A 19,185-nucleotide genomic window follows, 5' to 3' on the forward strand; every position below is an offset into this window, starting at 1 on the left:
CAAAGGCAGCAAACATGCCAGGAAAGTGTAAATTTCAGGAACCTCTGTTACAAAATTAGAATGCCAAGGGTCAGATGTCACAAGGAGATGACAGAAAGGCTGAAGACTCAGACAATCCAACAATTTAGTTATGGAAGAATCAGGGTATTTTACATTTGACTTGGAGTAGGAACCATGTGTTGTAGATGTAGACTGGCTTGAAATATACTGTGTACTGCAGTCATGGTTATAATGGAGTATAAGTTACAAGTGTCGATATGGTGATTAAACCAACTGCTATTTGATGTGCAGACTGTTCCTCTAACTCTCCACCTCCTCTTTCAGAGAGAAGAAGCCCATTGGCTGGGACACAGACATCTCCTGGCTAACGGGAGAAGAATTACATGTAGAAGTATTGGAGAATGTGCCGCTCACCACACACAACTTTGTACGTGTGATCAGACCGAATCCCATACCATGACTCTAATGTTGCATTATACACTAGTTGTGTTGCTCAGCCTTACTCGGTTCTGATTGTGTGTTTGATTGACAGGTAAGGAAGACCTTCTTCACACTGGCTTTCTGTGACTTCTGCAGAAAGCTGCTATTCCAGGGTTTCCGCTGTCAGACCTGTGGGTACAAGTTCCACCAGCGCTGCAGCACCGAGGTTCCCCTCATGTGTGTCAACTATGACCAGCTAGAGTAAGTCACACAGGAGAGGGCCCATGCTGTAACAACTTGGAGGTCGTGCCTGCTGTGTACTGTATTACATAGTATTGTCGTGGTCCTACAATCCCCTTTGGATTTGGTTGGTTTGGTTATTTGGTTACTTTGGAGCAGTGATTGAAATAGGCCATTAACTCAACTTCCCACTCCCCCAGCTTGTCCAAGTGGTATTATTGCGCTTCTTCAAATATTAAACCATCCGTGAGATGATCAATTTCTTGATCATAAAAGAACGTAGCAACTTTCACCACTGCTCGTTTTTAGAAAGGCCGCTACAAGAAAAAAAAAACCCAATCTCAGTGCTCTGATAAAGGCAGAGTAAAACATTTGGTTGGATTGATAATTATTGGATTATTGGATTTATAAGAATGCTATCTGCTAAGGCTAGCAGTCTGGCTACTGTCCAAAGCAAGAAAAAAACCGTAAGAATCACAATTTAAAGGTTGTGCGATGGTTAACGCACAATTACAATGACCCTTATGCGGGGAGATCGACTTGCACAGTGACAAAAGGCTTATAGGGAACACAGATGATGTCATAATAACATAGCCATTACACGGTGCAATCAACATGTACTTAATAATGTTAGAGCAAAAGAGATGTCTGTTTCCATTTTGTTATAGGAGAGCAATGCTGAATCAGGGGAGTACAAAGTCAAAAATATATATGGCGATTGCTTGAAGAGTGATTCTGCCCTTGATTTTATAGGAGACAATAAGTAACTGTGACGATGTGCGTTGTGCAGTTTGTTGCTAGTGTCCAAGTTCTTCGAGCATCACCCGTTCACCCAGGAGGAGGTCTCCTCAGAGGCAACCACCCCCATGTCCGAGGTCTGTCTGTCGCTCCCTCCATCTGACTCCACTGGGTGAGTCCCCCACGTACACACTCCTGGGTGGAGGAGTCATTTCTCCTCTCAGTGTTGTTAGTTAAGTGAAACAAAGACCACACATGTGCACAGAAATGGGTCCTAAAAAGTTTTTTTTTTTTTTTTTATCTAGGTCGATATGCCATGCCACTGTGTCTCCGTCCAAGTCCATACCCATCCCGCCTAGTTTCCGGCCCAACGAGGAGGATCACCGCAACCAGTTTGGCCAGAGGGACCGTTCGTCCTCTGCCCCTAATGTCCATATCAACACCATTGAGCCTGTCAACATCGATGTGAGTTTGCTCTCTCTTTTGCTGGACTAACTTTTTACTAACCTTTGCATCACACACAAGCCCCGAGCTCAGATTTTTGTCTGATCAAATGAATCTGATACGTCACCCAGCCCGACTCTACCCTTTCTTTTAAAGTGCGACCTGTAAGAACCAATGTGTGCTTAGGAATCTTAAACCACTTTCAGCCTTCAAGTTCACTCAGAGTACTCTGTATAGGTGCAGTTTGCCATCTTTGTGAAATGCAGCTGCCTTACAATAATGTTACCACAGCAACAAATGTGAACATAAATACTACAACGTAGTTTACAATTGTGATACACGAGATAGATGTGTTGTATTCCACAGCTCAGACTAACCACTTTCCACTTTTTTCTGGTACTTTCACCCAGAACTGTTTTTCCTTTTGTGTCTGGATGTTCATGAATTGGAGTCTTAGAAATGTTTTAAACTCGTGTGAACGCATCTAGAGCGAATCCACGTCTTTTAATGCCCATTTACATTCTTCATTGTGTTCCGCTGACGTCACTTGTGCTGGCTTGGAAAACAATAATGCATCTCTAGCTGCGACGTTTTTCCGTGAGAGTGCTGCCACAGTAATACAGTACGCAGTGTCGTATAAGCCGTGCTCGTGAGAAGTGTTCCTATTGTTCATTTACCTTCTTACTTCCTTTCAGGACCTGATTCGAGATCAGGGGTTACCGAGGTCAGATGGAGGTAAGGACGAAAGCAGGAGACTTTGGCTCATTCTGGGGCTTTTTTCCCCATCATCCCACGTCTGTCTGCTCTTGGTCTCGTGTGTGTGTGTGTGTGTGTGTGAGTGTGTGTGTGTGTGTGCGCGTGTGTGTGTGTGTGTGTGTGTGCGTGTCTGTAGAGTTCAGACCCGAGAAGTTGAGTCAGCTCTGTTTAGTTCTGCACCGTAGCGATCACTGAGAGCAGCAGCTGAGGCATATGCATGTTTATTCAGATCTGTTCATCAGGGTTTCTGGAGGAACAGAACTTCCACACTTAAGCAGACCTTGTTTTCTTTTTTCAGTCTTACTTTGAGTTGCTCTGCAAGTCCAAGCTCATCCATAGGAGACTTGGGAGGAATATAAGTTTTATGTATATAAGTGACATGTATATGCTTTCTTTTTGTAAGTACGCTTCACTGCAAGCTGGAAATCAGGGTGGAGCTACACAAAAAAACTCTGTCCATAGCCCCATCCTCAAGTGCCCTCACAGCGTTTTCTGCCACCCTGCAGTATAATTACACCTCTATGGATATTTGGACATTCATTTCATCAAATATATGCCAGATTGGCACCAACATTTGGACTTGGGGCAGGATTAGTGTGACCAAAACAAGACCAAGCGAAACCAATTAAAATTTCTCGGCCGTCATTTTTAACCAACCACCTTCTTGAGTGTAATCTCCATCCGTAACAGTCGAGATGAGAAGCACAAATGCACCGGACAAGCAGTGTTTGGATGCCAATGTACGCTAGCAAAGGCGCGAACAACACCTGCAAAGAGACAATTTAGTCCACCGTCGTTGTGCTTGAACTTCGCGCTAGCTTTGCTGGGAAAGCTGAGACGTTCTGTAGATAACCAGCATCAGCACCAGCCCAGACACGGAGCTAGGTTTACATTGATGGAAAGGGGGGTAGTGGTCATGCTAATGTTAAAGCACAGTCCAGGAGAAGGGTTTCTGTACTGTACTGTGAAACGGTACATTTTTAGTCTGTATATGAAAATATACACCCCCATTAGTCAAAAGATTTCTTGCCCTCAGTCAGAAGTCATTTTGTCAAATGCCCTACAGAATGCAAGTTTTGTACTCCTCACCGCTGCGTTTATTTTGAGGAGTTCTGGGTATTTCTTCTACACAAAGCAAACCTAGTAGTCTGAATGGCTACAATACATGCAGGTTTTGCTAAACAGTGCTAGTTTAGCTGCTGGCTAGCTTCATTGAACATTCAATGTATTCTCAATTAACCATAGCTATTGATTGAGTTGACATTGGCACTTACAAAATAGTTTTTACATTTTCACTTATTGAGCTTCAAGGCTAAAACCCACCGGGGGGTCTCTGCGCCACGTTCCGTGCAGACTTTGAATATTCCAGCACCACATCAATATTATTTTGTAATCAGTGGCACCAGGCCAGACATTAAGATAAGATGAGACGAGGTGAGATATTTCATCAGTCCCATGACGTTGCTCTAAATAAATATATTGTACAGCTGGTGTACATTATAGTGCTGTTATGGTCAGTTTTGGTACAGTGTGGTCTACTGGAGCAGTGCTGGTTGTAGAGTCAGACAGCTGCTGGAAGGAAGGACCTGAGATATCGCTCCTTCACACACTGAGGGTGGAGGAGTCTGTCTCTGAAGGAGCTCTCCAGTGCTGTCAGTGTGTCCTTCATGGGGTGGGAGTCGTTCTGTCTCATGGATGATAGTTTCCCCACCGCCTCCACTGGGTCGAGGGGGGACCGAGCTGCCACTCGTGCAGCGCCATCTTGATTGATTTATTTCTTTGATTTATTTTATATTAACCGGTCAGAGGGTTCGTCTTGGATGTGGAAAAAATCAATTTTAGCTTTAGCTGCCATCTGTAGGCAACAGCGCAACAGAGCAGTAAATACACACAAGAAACACTTTAAAAATACGAAACTACTAAATCAACAACGTCTGAGCAAGTCAACCAATCAGCCAGGCAAAACGTTTCCCGTCTGACACGCCTCTGAAACGCTCCCGGTGGGTGTTACAGCCACGCTGAGGACAGCACTAAACCGGACCGAAGCCGGAATGCGACGCAGACGTCCCCGGTGGGTTTTCGAGGTTAGAAATGTAGCGCTGCATGGATGAACTCCCTCATTTCGTGAGTTAGGAAGCATTCTTCCAGCTTCTTTGTGTTCATGAGCTTTTAAGTTGTAACTTGGAAACATCATGGATGCTACAAGGGAAATGTGTTGTACTTTTATTGCTTTGAGTATCTGAACAACACATTGATAGCTACACATTCCCCAAAGCCACTAAAATACTGCTCAACCTGACTTGTTACTTGTTTCTATATATTCTGTCATAAAAAAAACAAGCTGTTGTGTTGATACGAGGGCATTCATGTGAATTTTCTCAGTTGTTAGTCTGTATTTTTGAACTTTGGAATAAAGCCAGACTAACTTTCTCCTGCTCCCACTCTTGATCCTGAGCTAGGCTAACCACATCACTAACTCCAGCTCCGTACTGAACAAACGTTTCATTTCCGCAAAGAAAGCATATTAAGCACATTTGACAAAATGTTTTGCATACATCTCAAAATGTAGCGGCGTGAAACCTGCAGATGCCCTGACAAACAGAGCTAAGCTAACGTGCTAACGTGCTAACAGTTAAGTGTGGTAGGCGACCGCTCCAGAAGAAGGGCAGCGATAGCTATGGACAGTAGTTGGTTAGAGGTGAGAGGGGCAGGGTGAGTAGCAGTGATGGTCTGTTTGTTTCTCTTTGCCCTGCAGCCCCCCTGACCCACCCCGCCCGCTGCTTGAGGAAGCACCGAACACGGACCTCAAGCCCCCTCCTATACTCCTACCCCAATGACATAGTGTTTGATTTTGAGCCCGAGCCTGTTTTTCGAGGTAGTTAGGCCTCTGTGTGTTACTGTGTCCTTCACCACCTCCCACCCCACTCCCCAACACACCAACCCCAGTCCTTTATCACATCCACTGTGTGTCCCCTTCTTTCACTTTCCCCCCCCTCCCCCTTTACCCTCACATGTTCTCTCTACCACACACCCGACAGCTCACAGGTTACAGAGGGATCTCACTGCTGCTCTAATCAGATACTACTGTTTCTGTGGATGGTGGTTTGATTGCTGAAAGGCTCCTTTGATCAAGTAATGTTAACCGGAGTGAATAATGAATCAGTAATTGTTAACATCTATGACATAATAGCGCACCTGTCAAATTTTGAGTAATGCCAGAGGTGGCTCTTCAAACTGAAGTCACTTTCAAAATGCATTCAGATTCAATCTACTGCATTTGTTTAGATGGGAGCGCAATTTAAAAGAAAAGTAGCATGACTTCAAGTATTTAAAGGGTAAGTTCACCAAAAAAGAAGTTTATTTGCTTACCTGAAGTGGATTTACTGTCTTCTGAGGAAATATTTCCAATGAAAACTGTTGACAATGTGGTCGTTTTTTTGGTTTTGGATGTTTCATGCTTACTAAAACCAAGCTAATGTAACCAAAGTCACTTTTGACAGTATTGAATATCTAATGATGATGTTAACAGCTCTGCACTGTAGCCCTTTGAGCCAATGCTAATGCTATCTTCCCACAAGTCCTGATTCAGAGCTTTTAAGGTGATGAGCTGAAAACAACTTTGGAGATCCCGACTCTGTTGGCCAGCAACAACCAGGCTGTCAGTTAACAGTCTTACCAGCAATTTCAAATAGATTTTCAAATACCTGCCTGAAAAGTGCCTTATGTTGCTTTAGCAGGACGGTAAAATGACATGAGGCCAACAGAGAATGCCAGCAGTGGTAATGGTAAACAGCATTGCCATCCAAAGTTAAATATGTTATGTAGCTATAAGCATTACTAGAATAATAACATAAAATATTAGGCACAAAATAATGTCATTTAACATATTTTATACCATTCAATGCGACATCGCTACAGAAAAATATGATCATATGTGTTTTGTTTTGCCATCCTGCTATTCCATGGCACTGTTTGTGTTTCCTGTGCCGTCCAGTAGGTACTAGTGAATCGGACAAACTTGCATTTGCATGTAGTCACTATGAAGCAATTTGCTTATCCATAAAATACTGCTAATTTAAAAGACTTTAAGACAAAGCTTAAAGGTTTGCTGATACAACATTCGGAACAATAATACAGCATTACACAGCCATTTTCTGTTTAAAAGTACAGTGGAGTAATTGCAACCTGAGCAGAGAATTAAGTCACATTCAGTGTGTGTGTATGTGTGTTGTAATCTGAGCTTCTCTGTGCTTTGTTCTGGTGCCTGGACGGCCGTGCATGCATGTTACTGCTTGTGATTCTGTGAATTGTTCATTGAGCAAACCCGAAGCACAATGAAACCAAGCGGACGAAGATCCTGTTTAGAGACGTTTTAACTGACTCTAACAAGCTAATAACTTGCTATTAAAGAAGTACATAAGATACTAAAAAAAGTTATTTCCAGGGCTAATTAATTAACATGATTTCCTGTGATTAATCACTTTTTTTTCTCTTAACTCTAAAAATCGAAATTATGGGTGTTTAAATGTAAAATCATGGAATTGATGTAGAATCAACATGAAAGAAGCATATCTAAATGCAGATAGCATTTAAAAGTAGTTAAATAGCATTCTTTAAACGTCTTTAAATGACAAATGGTCCTCTGTGAACCACAGATTTCCAATAAAACCACAGAAGCCATCAATATACCATAGGTGCCAGTGCCAGTTAAATTTCAAAACTAAAACACAACACCTTCATAGCATACGGCATCTAATTTTAACAATAGACTGAGACAAACTTCTGTAAGATCTGTAGGGTCGCTGGTCTATCTAGTATCTCTTATTCCCCAGTTTTCTGAGTATAGAGGTTTCACATGTAGACAGGAGGAGCACACACACATTCTCAGACACAGGGATGTACAGTAGACGCACTACACGAGAACAAAAAAGGAAAAACTGGAGGCACGGCCGTGACCTCTACAACAGGCTTCATGTGTTTCAGCAATAAAACTGAAAGAAATCCAACTGAAGTAAAACCGTCATGAAGTCTGAAGGAGCCACAGCTGCTAATTCTGAACGGGCTGCGGTGTGGTGCGCCTAGCAACGGCGGCACAGTGTCGAATGCATCGGCAGTAACCGACGCGCTTTATTGCTGAAACATGTAGCAGAAATACGCTTACACAGGCTTTGGAAAATAAAGAGTGGGGTTTCAATGAAGAGCAGCGCAGCTTGTGCCGATCGCTGCCCGCGAAACAAAGCAAACAAAACAGGGAAACATCAGAAAAAAGAATCTTCAGATTATCTGGAAACAAATCTAATCGTTACCACAGTGGTTTTTTTTTTTTCGGTCTTATTTCAAATAGTTTAAAACCCTTGTTGGAGAATTTGATTGAAGCGGCAACAGTTAGGCTCCTTTGTGATCCTGACATATGCAGCTAATAACAGTGATGTACTCTGTTTAATCCAGATTATTAAACCATTAACTGCCATCCAACCAAGCACCCCCCACCACTCCTCTGCATGTGACTAAACACACACGCAACTGATACAGATGCCTTAATCCCTGTCCTCGCCCAATTGTCCTCTTTCTTTACTCTTGCTGTTTTCTCTCACTTACTCTTTATTTACTGGTGTTTCCTATCCACCTCACCTCTCTTCTTTTATTGTTTCCCTTCTGTTCATCCCTGATTCCACCCCCCCCCAACTCCACCTCCAGGCTCCACCACAGGGCTGTCGGCCACACCTCCTGCCTCTTTACCTGGATCTCTGGCCAACGTTAAGGTTCCACAGAAGTCGCCATGTCAACCAAGGGAGCGCAAGTCCTCATCCTCGTCTGAGGACCGCAATAAGATGGTGAGAGATCGCCACAGGTTTTAGTATTTCTCTGAAGGTCGTCTGTGTGCTCCTGCTGACTGAGTGTCCTGTGGAACAGAAAACCCTGGGGAGAAGGGACTCCAGTGACGACTGGGAAATCCCCGAGGGTCAGATCACGTTGGGTCAGAGGATAGGCTCTGGATCCTTTGGAACCGTCTTCAAGGGAAAGTGGCATGGTAAGACCAAAGCTATGGTCTGTTTTCAGACCACCAGCAGCAAGTATGATTATAGTCCTACCGTAGTATAAGTAAGTATAACAAGGCAGTGAATGTGTTGAGCCACACTTTGAGTGACCTGCACTCTTTCCTCCTGTTTAAATGATATCTGTTAAAAACCACAGTGGCCAGCTGTTTTAAAAATGTAAAATATATGTGAAGTGTTTTTAGATTCATGTCTTCAGTAGGAACCACAGAGAGCCACAGACAGGAAGTCGGGGAGTACTGCGAGAGTCACTGACACATACCGTATTTACCGGACTATAGAGCGCATAGTCGCACCCACTAAATTCTAAAAGAAAAAAATATTTTTACATATATTAGCCGCACCAGACTATAAGCCGCAGATATATACGTTGTGAAATGAGATATTTACACAGAAAGATTTTGTAAATGTTTATTTCTATACCTTAGTGGTTTGCAAACGGTGCCTGTAACACGGCAGTAAAACGTCTGATCGAACAAAACAGAAAAGTCATTAATGTTTTTATTCATCCTCCTCCTGTGCACTGAAACCACTGAAGTCGTCTTCTTCAGTGTCGGAGTTGAAGAGCCTCAGAACATCTTCGTCACACAGCTTGTGTGAAAAATATTTTGCGGTCATGCTGCGTTTTGCATTGAGTGCGCTTGAAACTAGCGTCTTCTTCTTTGCATTGACCTCTTGCGTCTGTCTCGTTTTTGCGCTTCCTGCGCCCCCTGATGGCCGTTAGCGAAGAAAAATCTATAGATTAGCCGCATCGTTGTATAAGCCGCAGGGTTCAAAGCGTGGGGAAAAAGTAGCGGCTTATAGTCCGGTAAATACGGTAGTTGGTTTGGGTCTTTTCATGGGATTTGTTGGCAATAAGAAAAAATTGAATACAAAGTGTTCAACTTTAAACAGTGTTTGGGGGAAACTCCTACAGCTGTCCCAAACTATTGCCACTACTAACCACTTTTTTTTTCTAGAAATTTCAAAAGTCTTTACATGTGTAGCATTCTGACAAAAAGCAAGAAAATATGAACTGGAGAGCTCTTAACATTTCCACCTGCTGAGTTAGGCCCTTGCTGTCAGTAGCACACTAGGGTAGTACCCTGTGGAGCAGTCCGTCGAGAGGTCTGGAAATTGGGAGCTGTGATTTTTGCAACATTTAAGGCGTGTTTTTGTCTTGACATATCATCCTCTTAGGTGATGTGGCAGTGAAGATGTTGAACGTCACTGCCCCCACACCACAACAGCTTCAGGCCTTTAAGAATGAAGTGGGAGTTCTCAGGTAACACCGGCCACCTAATCTTTAATCACAGGAATACTTGCAGCTTTGCAACTTTTATCCATCACTGTAAATCACATTACTGACATCTTCCCCCCCCCCTTAACCAGCTGTACAAAAACTGCTGCAGCCCTGTCCTTCCATTAACCTGTGTGTATTTGCACCAGGAAAACGCGTCACGTTAACATCCTGTTGTTCATGGGCTATACCACCAAGCCTCAGCTGGCCATCGTGACCCAGTGGTGTGAAGGCTCCAGTCTGTACCACCACCTGCACATCATCGAGACCAAGTTTGAAATGATCAAGCTGATTGACATTGCCCGGCAGACCGCTCAGGGCATGGAGTGAGTCCCCCCCACCCCCACAAACGCAAAAGCTGTCAAATTTCACCATGTGCAGTCGGTCGGTCTAATAACGTCTCTCATTTCTCCGCAGTTACTTGCACGCCAAATCAATCATCCACAGAGATCTGAAGAGCAACAGTATCCTCTTGAAATGTTTCACTCAGCTTGTGCCATTGCTTGCCGTCCTCCAAATTGAATTGAATCTGTTGATGATGTTGGGATTCATCTTGCTAACAGTTGAGTAGGGATGAAAATATAACCTCCATCCCTAGAATGTAGTACTCCTGCATGGTTAAGAGATTGGGGCCGCGTTCCAATGGCCATACCATTAAGTATGCCAGGAAATGATTTTATACTAAGCCAAACGCAGTATGTCAAAGATGTCCTATATGACGTTCGATAGCGCGTCTGTATTGCATCCTGTCGCATTTTGTTGTATACAAGTCAGCATGCTTTTCTGGTTATTCTGACCCACGAGCGACTGTGCAGCGGAAGATGTCACCTCATCTGCCCAGAGAGCACAAACAGATATTCCCAGTTGTACCTACTTTGTTAGGGCAGTTTGCAGTACATAATAATAAGAAAACGAAGGCGATTTGGAATGACGGGTAAAAGCAGAAGAACAGTCTTTCCTTGACTTCGTACCCTCCCAGATATTTTCCTCCACGAGGATCTGACGGTGAAAATCGGTGACTTTGGTCTGGCTACAGTCAAGTCCCGCTGGAGCGGTTCCCACCAGTTCGAACAGCTGTCTGGCTCTATACTGTGGATGGTCAGTGATGGTCACCTCTAACTAGTGACCCTGCACTAAGTTCTCACATATTTTGATGTTTCAGTGTTTAGTATGTACAAAGAGTCGGTCCAGTAGATGGCGTCAAACGGCAGCCACCAAAACATAATCACAGTCCATCCTGTAAATGTGCTAGTTTTAGCCGGATTGTTATTCAAAGTGTCTGACAGACGTTATGGGAATGATCCCCACAGAGATACATTAGGGAAGATTGTTCTTCTTTGTCCAGAAACAGCTGTCGTATCACCCACTTCAAAGCCACGAGACCCCGTCGACAAAAACAATCATTTTAGCTCTCGGAACATGGGACTGTGGGTCACCGATCTAACATCACAGTCACACAATAACATAATCTAACCGGTCAAAGCAGCAGTAGACCAGCAACTCCTGTATCCTGAGATGTAAAGAGACTGTTTTTGTCAATAGAGTCTGGTGGCTTTATAGAGAGAGCTTCTGGTTAAACAAAAAGATGAGTCTCTGTAGGGATCCATCATGTTGTCAGACACTTCCAGGCGCTCCATGGCTGCTGGCTGAGTTGACCTACTGGGCTGGTTCTGAAACGTTGTACCTACTAGTCATTTAGACACCGCAATAGGCACAAATAGGGCCCAGGTTTAAAAATACTGGGCTCTTCTTTAACTGAGCAAGAAAAAAACAAACAAATATGTCGTATTTGCAAAACTAAATAAAGAAGGTGTGAGTCAGGATTGGAAGTGACACCGTGTTCTCTGCCAGGCACCAGAGGTGATCCGGCTTCAGGACAAGAATCCCTACAGCTTCCAGTCAGACGTCTACGCGTTTGGCATTGTGCTGTATGAGCTCATGTCAGGAGCACTGCCCTACTCCAACATCAACAACAGAGACCAGGTGAGAGCTGACTGATGTTTTAGTAAACCAAAACACACTTGCTCTAATGGAGTTCTGCAGCATATTTTATTTTTGCATAGTACCAAAATCCCCTCACACCCGGTTGGCCATGCAGTGTGGCAGCTAAACCGAAACAAACCCCCAGTGAGTGAGAAAAATAGGAACCGTTCCATATACATGCGTGCACACGTGTTGCTACATGAACATCTGCATGAACCTGCAGCTTCAGTGATTCCCAAACAGAAACTGATTTGCACTCATCCAGTAAGATTTCTTTTTGAATTTGTACTCTGAATGGGTCCGTCATGCCAGGCCTTTAAGTGGAAACCATAAAGGGAACAGATGGGATGATGGCTGAAGCCACGCGACACGTTACGGCCTTTTCTTCATTTTGCTGCTGGCAGAAAATATCAGCTCTGCTTGGGCTAACGTTACCGCCAGCGGGTCATTTCCTCAAATTGTTCCTTGTTAGTTTGTTTCCAGCAGCAAAATCAAACTCCCAAATAAATGGAATTACAGAAAATATTTAAAAACCTTTGCCAGTTCCATTTTATAATGTTAATTGTTAACATAAGGGGAGCCGTAGTTCTACGGAATGTTAACAGCCTGTTTATCCCTGCAGCCAAACGCTACACTGTCTTCCGTCTTGTGCTCCTACAGATCATATTCATGGTGGGTCGAGGTTACCTGTCGCCTGACCTCAGCAAGGTGCGCAGTAATTGTCCGAAGGCCATGAAGAGACTGATGGCCGACTGCTTGAAGAAGAAGAGAGAGGAGCGGCCTCTCTTCCCTCAGGTGAGACAAATACATGGTAATGCTTTATTTTATTAAATATTTATCAGAAAACAGGCTTGTGTTGGAGACAGGCCTTCATATCTTACTGTTCTTTTTATTATAGACATATGTTAGGAAGATATGCTGTCTTTTTTTTTTTTACCTGTTCTCTTCATAAATTCAGTGTAAATTCTATTTGCTCAGCCCTTATTTATAATATTTGCAGCTAGTCACGTTTTATACCCATTTAAAAAAACAATACATAATGTGAATACTTTATTTCAAGATTTGCAGTTTAGTAGAAGCACTGGTGTTTTAATGTGTCACTAATGATTTGAGACCCTAGAATGTGTTCAGGCTGTGGTCTTCACAAAGGTTTTTAAAAAGAGTCTTCAGCTCGCTGTGAAGTTTGCATAACTCATCTTCTCGGTCCCATGACCTCACAGATGTGAATCAGTGGGAAATTGATTGGCTTTGCCACCAGATGGCCTCACAGGTTTACAAGCTGAAGGAAGCAGCTGAACTGAAGCGGTTCTCACTAGTGACACGCTCCAAACATAGCACACAGCACACTGTTAACACTTCAGGCTGGTGGTGTTTAGTTGTGAACGGCGACCATACTGATTCTGACAGACGACCCCCCGTGGCTGTACTGTGTGTTCTGTCAGATCTTGGCATCCATTGAGCTGCTGGCTCGCTCATTACCCAAAATCCACCGCAGCGCCTCCGAGCCTTCATTAAACCGAGCCGGCTTTCAGACGGAGGACTTCAGCTTGTACGCCTGCGCCTCACCTAAAACCCCCATCCAGGCTGGCGGCTATGGTGAGTTTATACACGCAGACACAGACATCAGTCGTTACAATAGCTGTTTAGAACCCCAGCGAAGGTTTCAGAGGCCTTTCCTCAATCATTTAGGTCCTCAGAAGCTGGAACAAATCTGACAAGAAGCTCACAGGATTAGACAGAGCAAAGATTATGTGTTTTAATAATAGAACATATAATAGGTGAAGAAAAAAAAAAAAAAAGTTGGAAAATACATGTTTTTAGAACCACAAAGATTAAAGCTGCGTCCTGAATGTTACATTGATCATGTGGGCTCAAGCCATCGAAATATACTGTAGAGGTATGAAGACATGCAGAATGTTGTCACTTGTGTCGTTACACAGAGGTGGAGAAAAACAGAGAATACTTTTGTGTCGTGTTGCAAAGTTTTTTTCACGCACACCCATGGGAGGTATTGTCCTCAAATACAGGACCAGTCAAAAGTAATCACCTGGAAAAGTAGAGAATAGTGATGCTAGTCTTTGTTGTGTAAACGGTTACAGTGACCAAACAAATATAGAAGATCAATGACTACAGATGGTGAACACATGCAAATCCACAGAAAAATAAGTAAATGTGATGTTCTGATGGTCCAAAAGGTCCAAAAACACACTTGCGACCACCAAGTGGAGCAGAGATCTTTGTGATTGATACTTAAAGTAAGTTTATGGAGCCATAACATGCCTGGATAAGGTCAGATAGCAGCACAGGTCCCTGAAAGGACACGTGTTGTGTTCACTGCCACGGGAGAGAAATAAAAAGTCTATTTTCATGCAGCGTGCTCCATGCTGCAACGGGCAGAAGTCAATTACATAGCCCAAAAAAATCCAGAGTTCTCTCTCAACTAATACGAATTACAATATGTGTATTCTGAAAACACTGCCCGTTGGATGGGTTCCGGTGGACGTATGCTAAATGCACGTTCCACGATCCAGCAGAGTGTCATTAAGGCGAGCAAGGTGTCTCAGACAACGGAGCATCTTCTCAAAAAGGCAGAACTCCATGTGTTCTTCCTCGGGATGGATGTTATGGCTTCTGACCCAGAAGTAATTAGCCTTAAAGGAAAACATTTTTTGCAAGAGAACGCCAATGTTTCTGCAGAGAATGTGAAATTCTCTCTTTAAAAAAAAAAAAAAAAAATGTCCCTCTAGGGCCTCCATAGATAGCCGTATTGTGAAGGTAAACGTTTTTGCTGAAATCTTTGAAAGTGTTCAGTTCCAATCGACTCAAAACAGATTTCCACCCTCACCACCTCACCGCCCTCATTGAATTTGTTGAGGTTGACCGTAATGAAAAGATGCCAACAGTTAAATCTGATAATTGATGTCATCATGGATGCTGCAACAGTGTTTATACAGTAATTTTCTCTGTGTCTGTTACTTTTCAGGGGAGTTTTCAGCATTTAAGTAAGTGCTGCAGATCCCACCAGGCCATCCCTTGTCACTTCTCAAAAGTCTTGTGTCCATGCGGTGGATTCATACATTACTGAAAAAAACTGAACAAGTAGTCTCAAAGAATGTGCTTTTTTCTTCCTCTGTCAACCTGAAGAAGGCGGCGTTACTGGAGTCCTTCCAACAAAAAGCTGTCGAGCAGGCAAACGGCCACACTGACAGGAAAAAACTGAATTTGAAAAAAAAAAATGCTAACAAAATAAAAAAGAAAGTCGAATGACAGAAAAGGAAAGGGAACAAAAAAAAAACAAAACAAGACACAAAGATATCCATACCCAAAGAATTTAGGAGGTGATGGAAAAACTCCACAGATCTACGTGCCTGATGGGGAGGGAAAATGAGATGGAGGTGGAACATCAGGAGAAGGCGAGTCTTTGGGTGCCACCCATCCCATCATTTCCTGAGCGGGTGAGGAGAAAGGAACTGCACTCCGAGCGACGGCAGAACACGGCCTGTGGAAGGAGAAAAGGTCTCCCGTCCATCAGTTAAGATGGAAAGTCAGGTGTTAGCCCGTCCCCAAACTGAGCTGGAGGTCACTCAGGGGGGGACAAACCCCCCGCCCCCCCCCCCTGAAAGAAGATGATTTGAAGGATAGACCTATTTTTTCGTTTTTTCATTCGTCGCTCATGTTTTACACCTTAGCTAGGAATGCTGAGCTGGTTTTTGTTTGCTTTACTCTGCCTTTTTGCTTTTCCCAGCAAATGTAACACCCTGCGCTGAGACGGTAACAGCGATTTGTCCGTGCGAAGACTTCGCTCCAAAACCTTCACATGAAAGCAGAAGGGATTCTTTTTTTTTTCCGTAGAGTTTTTGGTAGAGACGTCCGGAGCCCACGCTGTCTCGCCAACGACAGGAGCTGCTCTTTGGGACTACAAGTGTTTAGAAAAGATTTAGAGATGGAGTTATTAGTAAGCTTTAGGCGAGTTGAGATGTCGGACAGATTTTTTTTTTTTTTTTTTTCCTGAAATTGTCTACCTGTTTAAAAGAGTCTATGTGAAAACAGCAGAAGTGGTTCTTCCCAGTAGGAAAGTCTGGAGCCTGACCACAGATGTTCATGGGGAGGAAAAATGCTGAATTGTTTGGCTATGGAGGCTACACAAGGGGAGGGAAAGGGAAGGGGGGGGGGGGTTCTTATTCTGTTTAAAGAGTGTGGTCTAAGCCAAGCTGCTGCCTAGCATTGACACGGCTCCGACAAGTGTGTACAGTTCTCATTGCTTCTCTAAGCTTCAAAGTGGTTTATGAAGTATCTTTGCAACAAAGCTTTTACAAGTGCATGTCGTGTCATTGTTCTTTTTCTTTTCCTTTTATTCTTTTTTTTTAAATTTTCTTTCCATTTGTTTGATCGTGTGGCTTTAATATTGCACTCCGCTTAAAATGGGGACCATACGTGTTGCAGCTGCCGATTGCTAGGCTGCAGTGTTAATCTACTAAAAGGACCAGGGATCCTCTCGAGAGTTCTGTCAGTGTTATAACAGGTCCTTTTTATTTTATCGTTGATGTTTGCCTTTTTTCTGTACAGGCAGGCCTGCAGATATTTACTTATTTATGTATTTCTTTTGTTTTGTTTCGGGATTTTTTTTTTTTTTTTTTTTGCAGAACCGCTTATTTAAAGTTATCAGTCTTTATTTTGAGGCCTGTTTCAGTCTTGGGACTTGTGTACTTGCACTTTCTAGAGATGAATCGAAGCAAACGAGCGACTTGCCTTCTTTTGTTGAAGAATTAATCGTGACATACAGAGCTGATAACCCAAAATGAAGTTCCTAATGAATGAGTCATGCGCAGGGGGCTGAACTGTGAATATTTAGCTATGGATGTCAGAGTTGTCATCGTGGGCTGTCTTTGATGAAGCCTCCAGCAGCCGGTGATCGGAGCTGAGTTGAACCAGACTGCTGGGCCTGGTGGACAGATGTTGTGGAGGCAGAGCGTCAATCCAAAACACTGGCAGACCCGTTCTTCACACTGACCAAGGATCATGTATGTCTTTCATTACCCAAACATCTGGCACCTCCCCCACTCCACACTACCTTTTTATGGAACACCTTAGGAAATCCAGTGATTTGTCGTCAGTCCCATCTCTGAGCTGCGACAAGTTTTGGAGAGAGTGAACACAAAGTGAAACAGTCTTAGTACTCATCAGTCCTGGATTGCTATTTCCTGTAATTTGGACGTTTCGGTCGCAGAATGGGGAGGTCAGGTTGATGCGAAGTGACAAACATGACTCTAAAAAAAAGGTATCGTCCAAGTAATAATGAGCAAGAAGGATGACCTGAGGACTTTCTTTTTTTTTGTCACTTTCCACCCACCTGGTGTTTTCCCCCTCCTCAACAATAGATAAGAGGATCGCCTCTTCTCGAGAGTTTATATATTTAGTCCTGGATCAGAGCTAGTTTGTTGACCCGCCTCCATCAAACGCGCATCTTCAAACAAAGCATCCGCTCTGAAGTACCTTTGCACAAAGATTAATACTACATGACGTTCATATTTGAAGAGTCAGCAAACCCAGATCTCCCAGATCTGCTGGTGAAAGGAAGGTGTCTTTTGTCCCAGGTGATGTCGATGGCGTCGTGTTGGTCGCCGTTCTGGTCGTTAAGTCGATTTCTGAGATCCGTGAAGACAGTGGGGCTGTCGCTCTTTATTTGAAAACTCCAAAAATGTTCTGCCGTGAGAAATATTTCATCTAGCAGAGGGGGGGTGCATAAACTGTACTGTCCATATGGCCACTGGGCAGGATGTTTGCACAGGCTGCTAATTTGAAAAGGATGAAATTAGAGAGAAACATGTGCAGCCAGATGATCAGACTGGCTGCTGACAAACTGTTAGGTTGCTCACTGTTCTTTGGATGGATAAAAACATTCATGACAAAAGCTGTCTATTGTAAAAAAAAAAAAAAACCCACTACGGCTACTTTATGCTGCCTGTCCAACTTGCGGACCGACAAAGTTAGCAGGAGACAAACCAGAGCGAAGAGGAGAGTGAATACTTGGATGTGTACTACCACGTTAACCATATCAACTTTACGTCATGTGCTACATTTTCAGCTTGGTGTTAACTTTGTCTGCCCCCAGGTGGCTTTAAAAAAAAATATATATTAACTTATAAACATGCAGCAAGTGGTTTCTTGACCACTTGGGGGGGTGGGGGGGGGGCAAGGAAACGAGAAGTGACCACAGCATTGACATATCATTTCAGCAGCTGGGGAGCAACGTCCATTCGGAGTCACTCCTGATAAACTGTAGTTCTAAAAGCTGTGACTTACGGTCTTTCTTTAGAATAAGTCTGTTCTCTATGTTGTCATTGTTTTAGCAGCCATATTTGTCAGCGTCCGCCATGTTGTTGGGTGACACGATGCCTGGTTTTCTTGCAGGGGATTCAGGTTAGTTTGAGCAGCACGTGTCAAATGGTTCGTATTCACTTGTGGAGCGCAGGCTGCTGTTAGCTGGGCTTTGGAGGGCACTCTCTCAGAAACAGCCGGCATCACCTGGAACTAAAGACGAGCAGATAGCAGACAGTCACCTGTAGATGTGACAGGAGGGAGGGCTCCTAGGACTTGTACTATTCTCTGACCACATGCATAGTATGTAGGTTAGGGTTAGACTGATATATATATATATAGAAAGACACTGTAGGACTCTATGAAATATTACATATCGCCCAGGCCTATAACCCCCCCTCCCCTTAGCCACAGCTTCACTAAACATCTGAGGACAGCTGGGCTTACATTTCTTTGTCTCTTTTCAGAAGAAATGTGTATTTGTTTGGGTCATGAAGGAGCCACAGACACGTAACTGCCAAGAACTTCTGTGTCGTGAAACTCGACAGTTTTGAAGAATAACGTAGGTCGCTCTGTTGGACTGGCCCAATAATTCAGGTGCCTACGAAAGAGGACAAGGTCAAGTTGAAGAGAAAAGAGTTTTATGATTAAAAAATTAAAGTCTGAGTTTAGTCACTGAATTCTACAAACGCAGAATTTTTTTTTTTTTTTTAGAATTCTGATTAAATTCTAAATATTAGTTTGTATTTTTTTTTTTTTTTCCTGAAAATTCTGAATTTCTTACTCAAAGCTTGAATTGTACCGATACTTTGCGTCACAGTCACACAGTCGTATTGACACAGACGAGCAGCTGAGAGAGACTGTGGGAGGAATCTGCAAAGAACATGGAGATGTCTAAAACTGTCTCGTGTGTGTGTGTGTGTGTGTGTGTGTGTGTGTGTGGAGAGAATA

At 43.4% G+C, this 19,185-nt stretch overlaps 1 protein-coding gene across 2 annotated transcripts in view; it reads left to right on the forward strand.

Moving 5' to 3' along the window:
• braf (B-Raf proto-oncogene, serine/threonine kinase) overlaps positions 1 to 15,947 on the forward strand; it is a 35,073-nt gene extending 19,126 nt beyond the window's left edge. Inside the window, exons 5-20 of one of the 2 annotated variants that reach the window (XM_070853454.1) lie at positions 325 to 427; positions 533 to 681; positions 1,451 to 1,570; positions 1,704 to 1,863; positions 2,538 to 2,577; positions 5,354 to 5,473; positions 8,296 to 8,432; positions 8,512 to 8,629; positions 9,834 to 9,918; positions 10,083 to 10,259; positions 10,351 to 10,397; positions 10,913 to 11,031; positions 11,785 to 11,916; positions 12,577 to 12,711; positions 13,359 to 13,512; positions 14,900 to 15,947. In XM_070853454.1, the coding sequence (XP_070709555.1) occupies positions 325 to 427; positions 533 to 681; positions 1,451 to 1,570; positions 1,704 to 1,863; positions 2,538 to 2,577; positions 5,354 to 5,473; positions 8,296 to 8,432; positions 8,512 to 8,629; positions 9,834 to 9,918; positions 10,083 to 10,259; positions 10,351 to 10,397; positions 10,913 to 11,031; positions 11,785 to 11,916; positions 12,577 to 12,711; positions 13,359 to 13,512; positions 14,900 to 14,922 (1,819 nt within the window). In that variant the 3' untranslated portion in view covers positions 14,923 to 15,947. The remainder of the gene's footprint in view (positions 1 to 324; positions 428 to 532; positions 682 to 1,450; positions 1,571 to 1,703; positions 1,864 to 2,537; positions 2,578 to 5,353; positions 5,474 to 8,295; positions 8,433 to 8,511; positions 8,630 to 9,833; positions 9,919 to 10,082; positions 10,260 to 10,350; positions 10,398 to 10,912; positions 11,032 to 11,784; positions 11,917 to 12,576; positions 12,712 to 13,358; positions 13,513 to 14,899) is intronic. The other variant, XM_070853455.1, reaches the window with a different exon arrangement.
• The last annotated feature ends 3,238 nt before the right edge of the window (positions 15,948 to 19,185 follow it).

This window comes from Pempheris klunzingeri, chromosome 22 (assembly GCF_042242105.1).
Source record: "Pempheris klunzingeri isolate RE-2024b chromosome 22, fPemKlu1.hap1, whole genome shotgun sequence".
Classification (NCBI taxonomy): Eukaryota; Metazoa; Chordata; class Actinopteri; order Acropomatiformes; family Pempheridae; genus Pempheris; species Pempheris klunzingeri.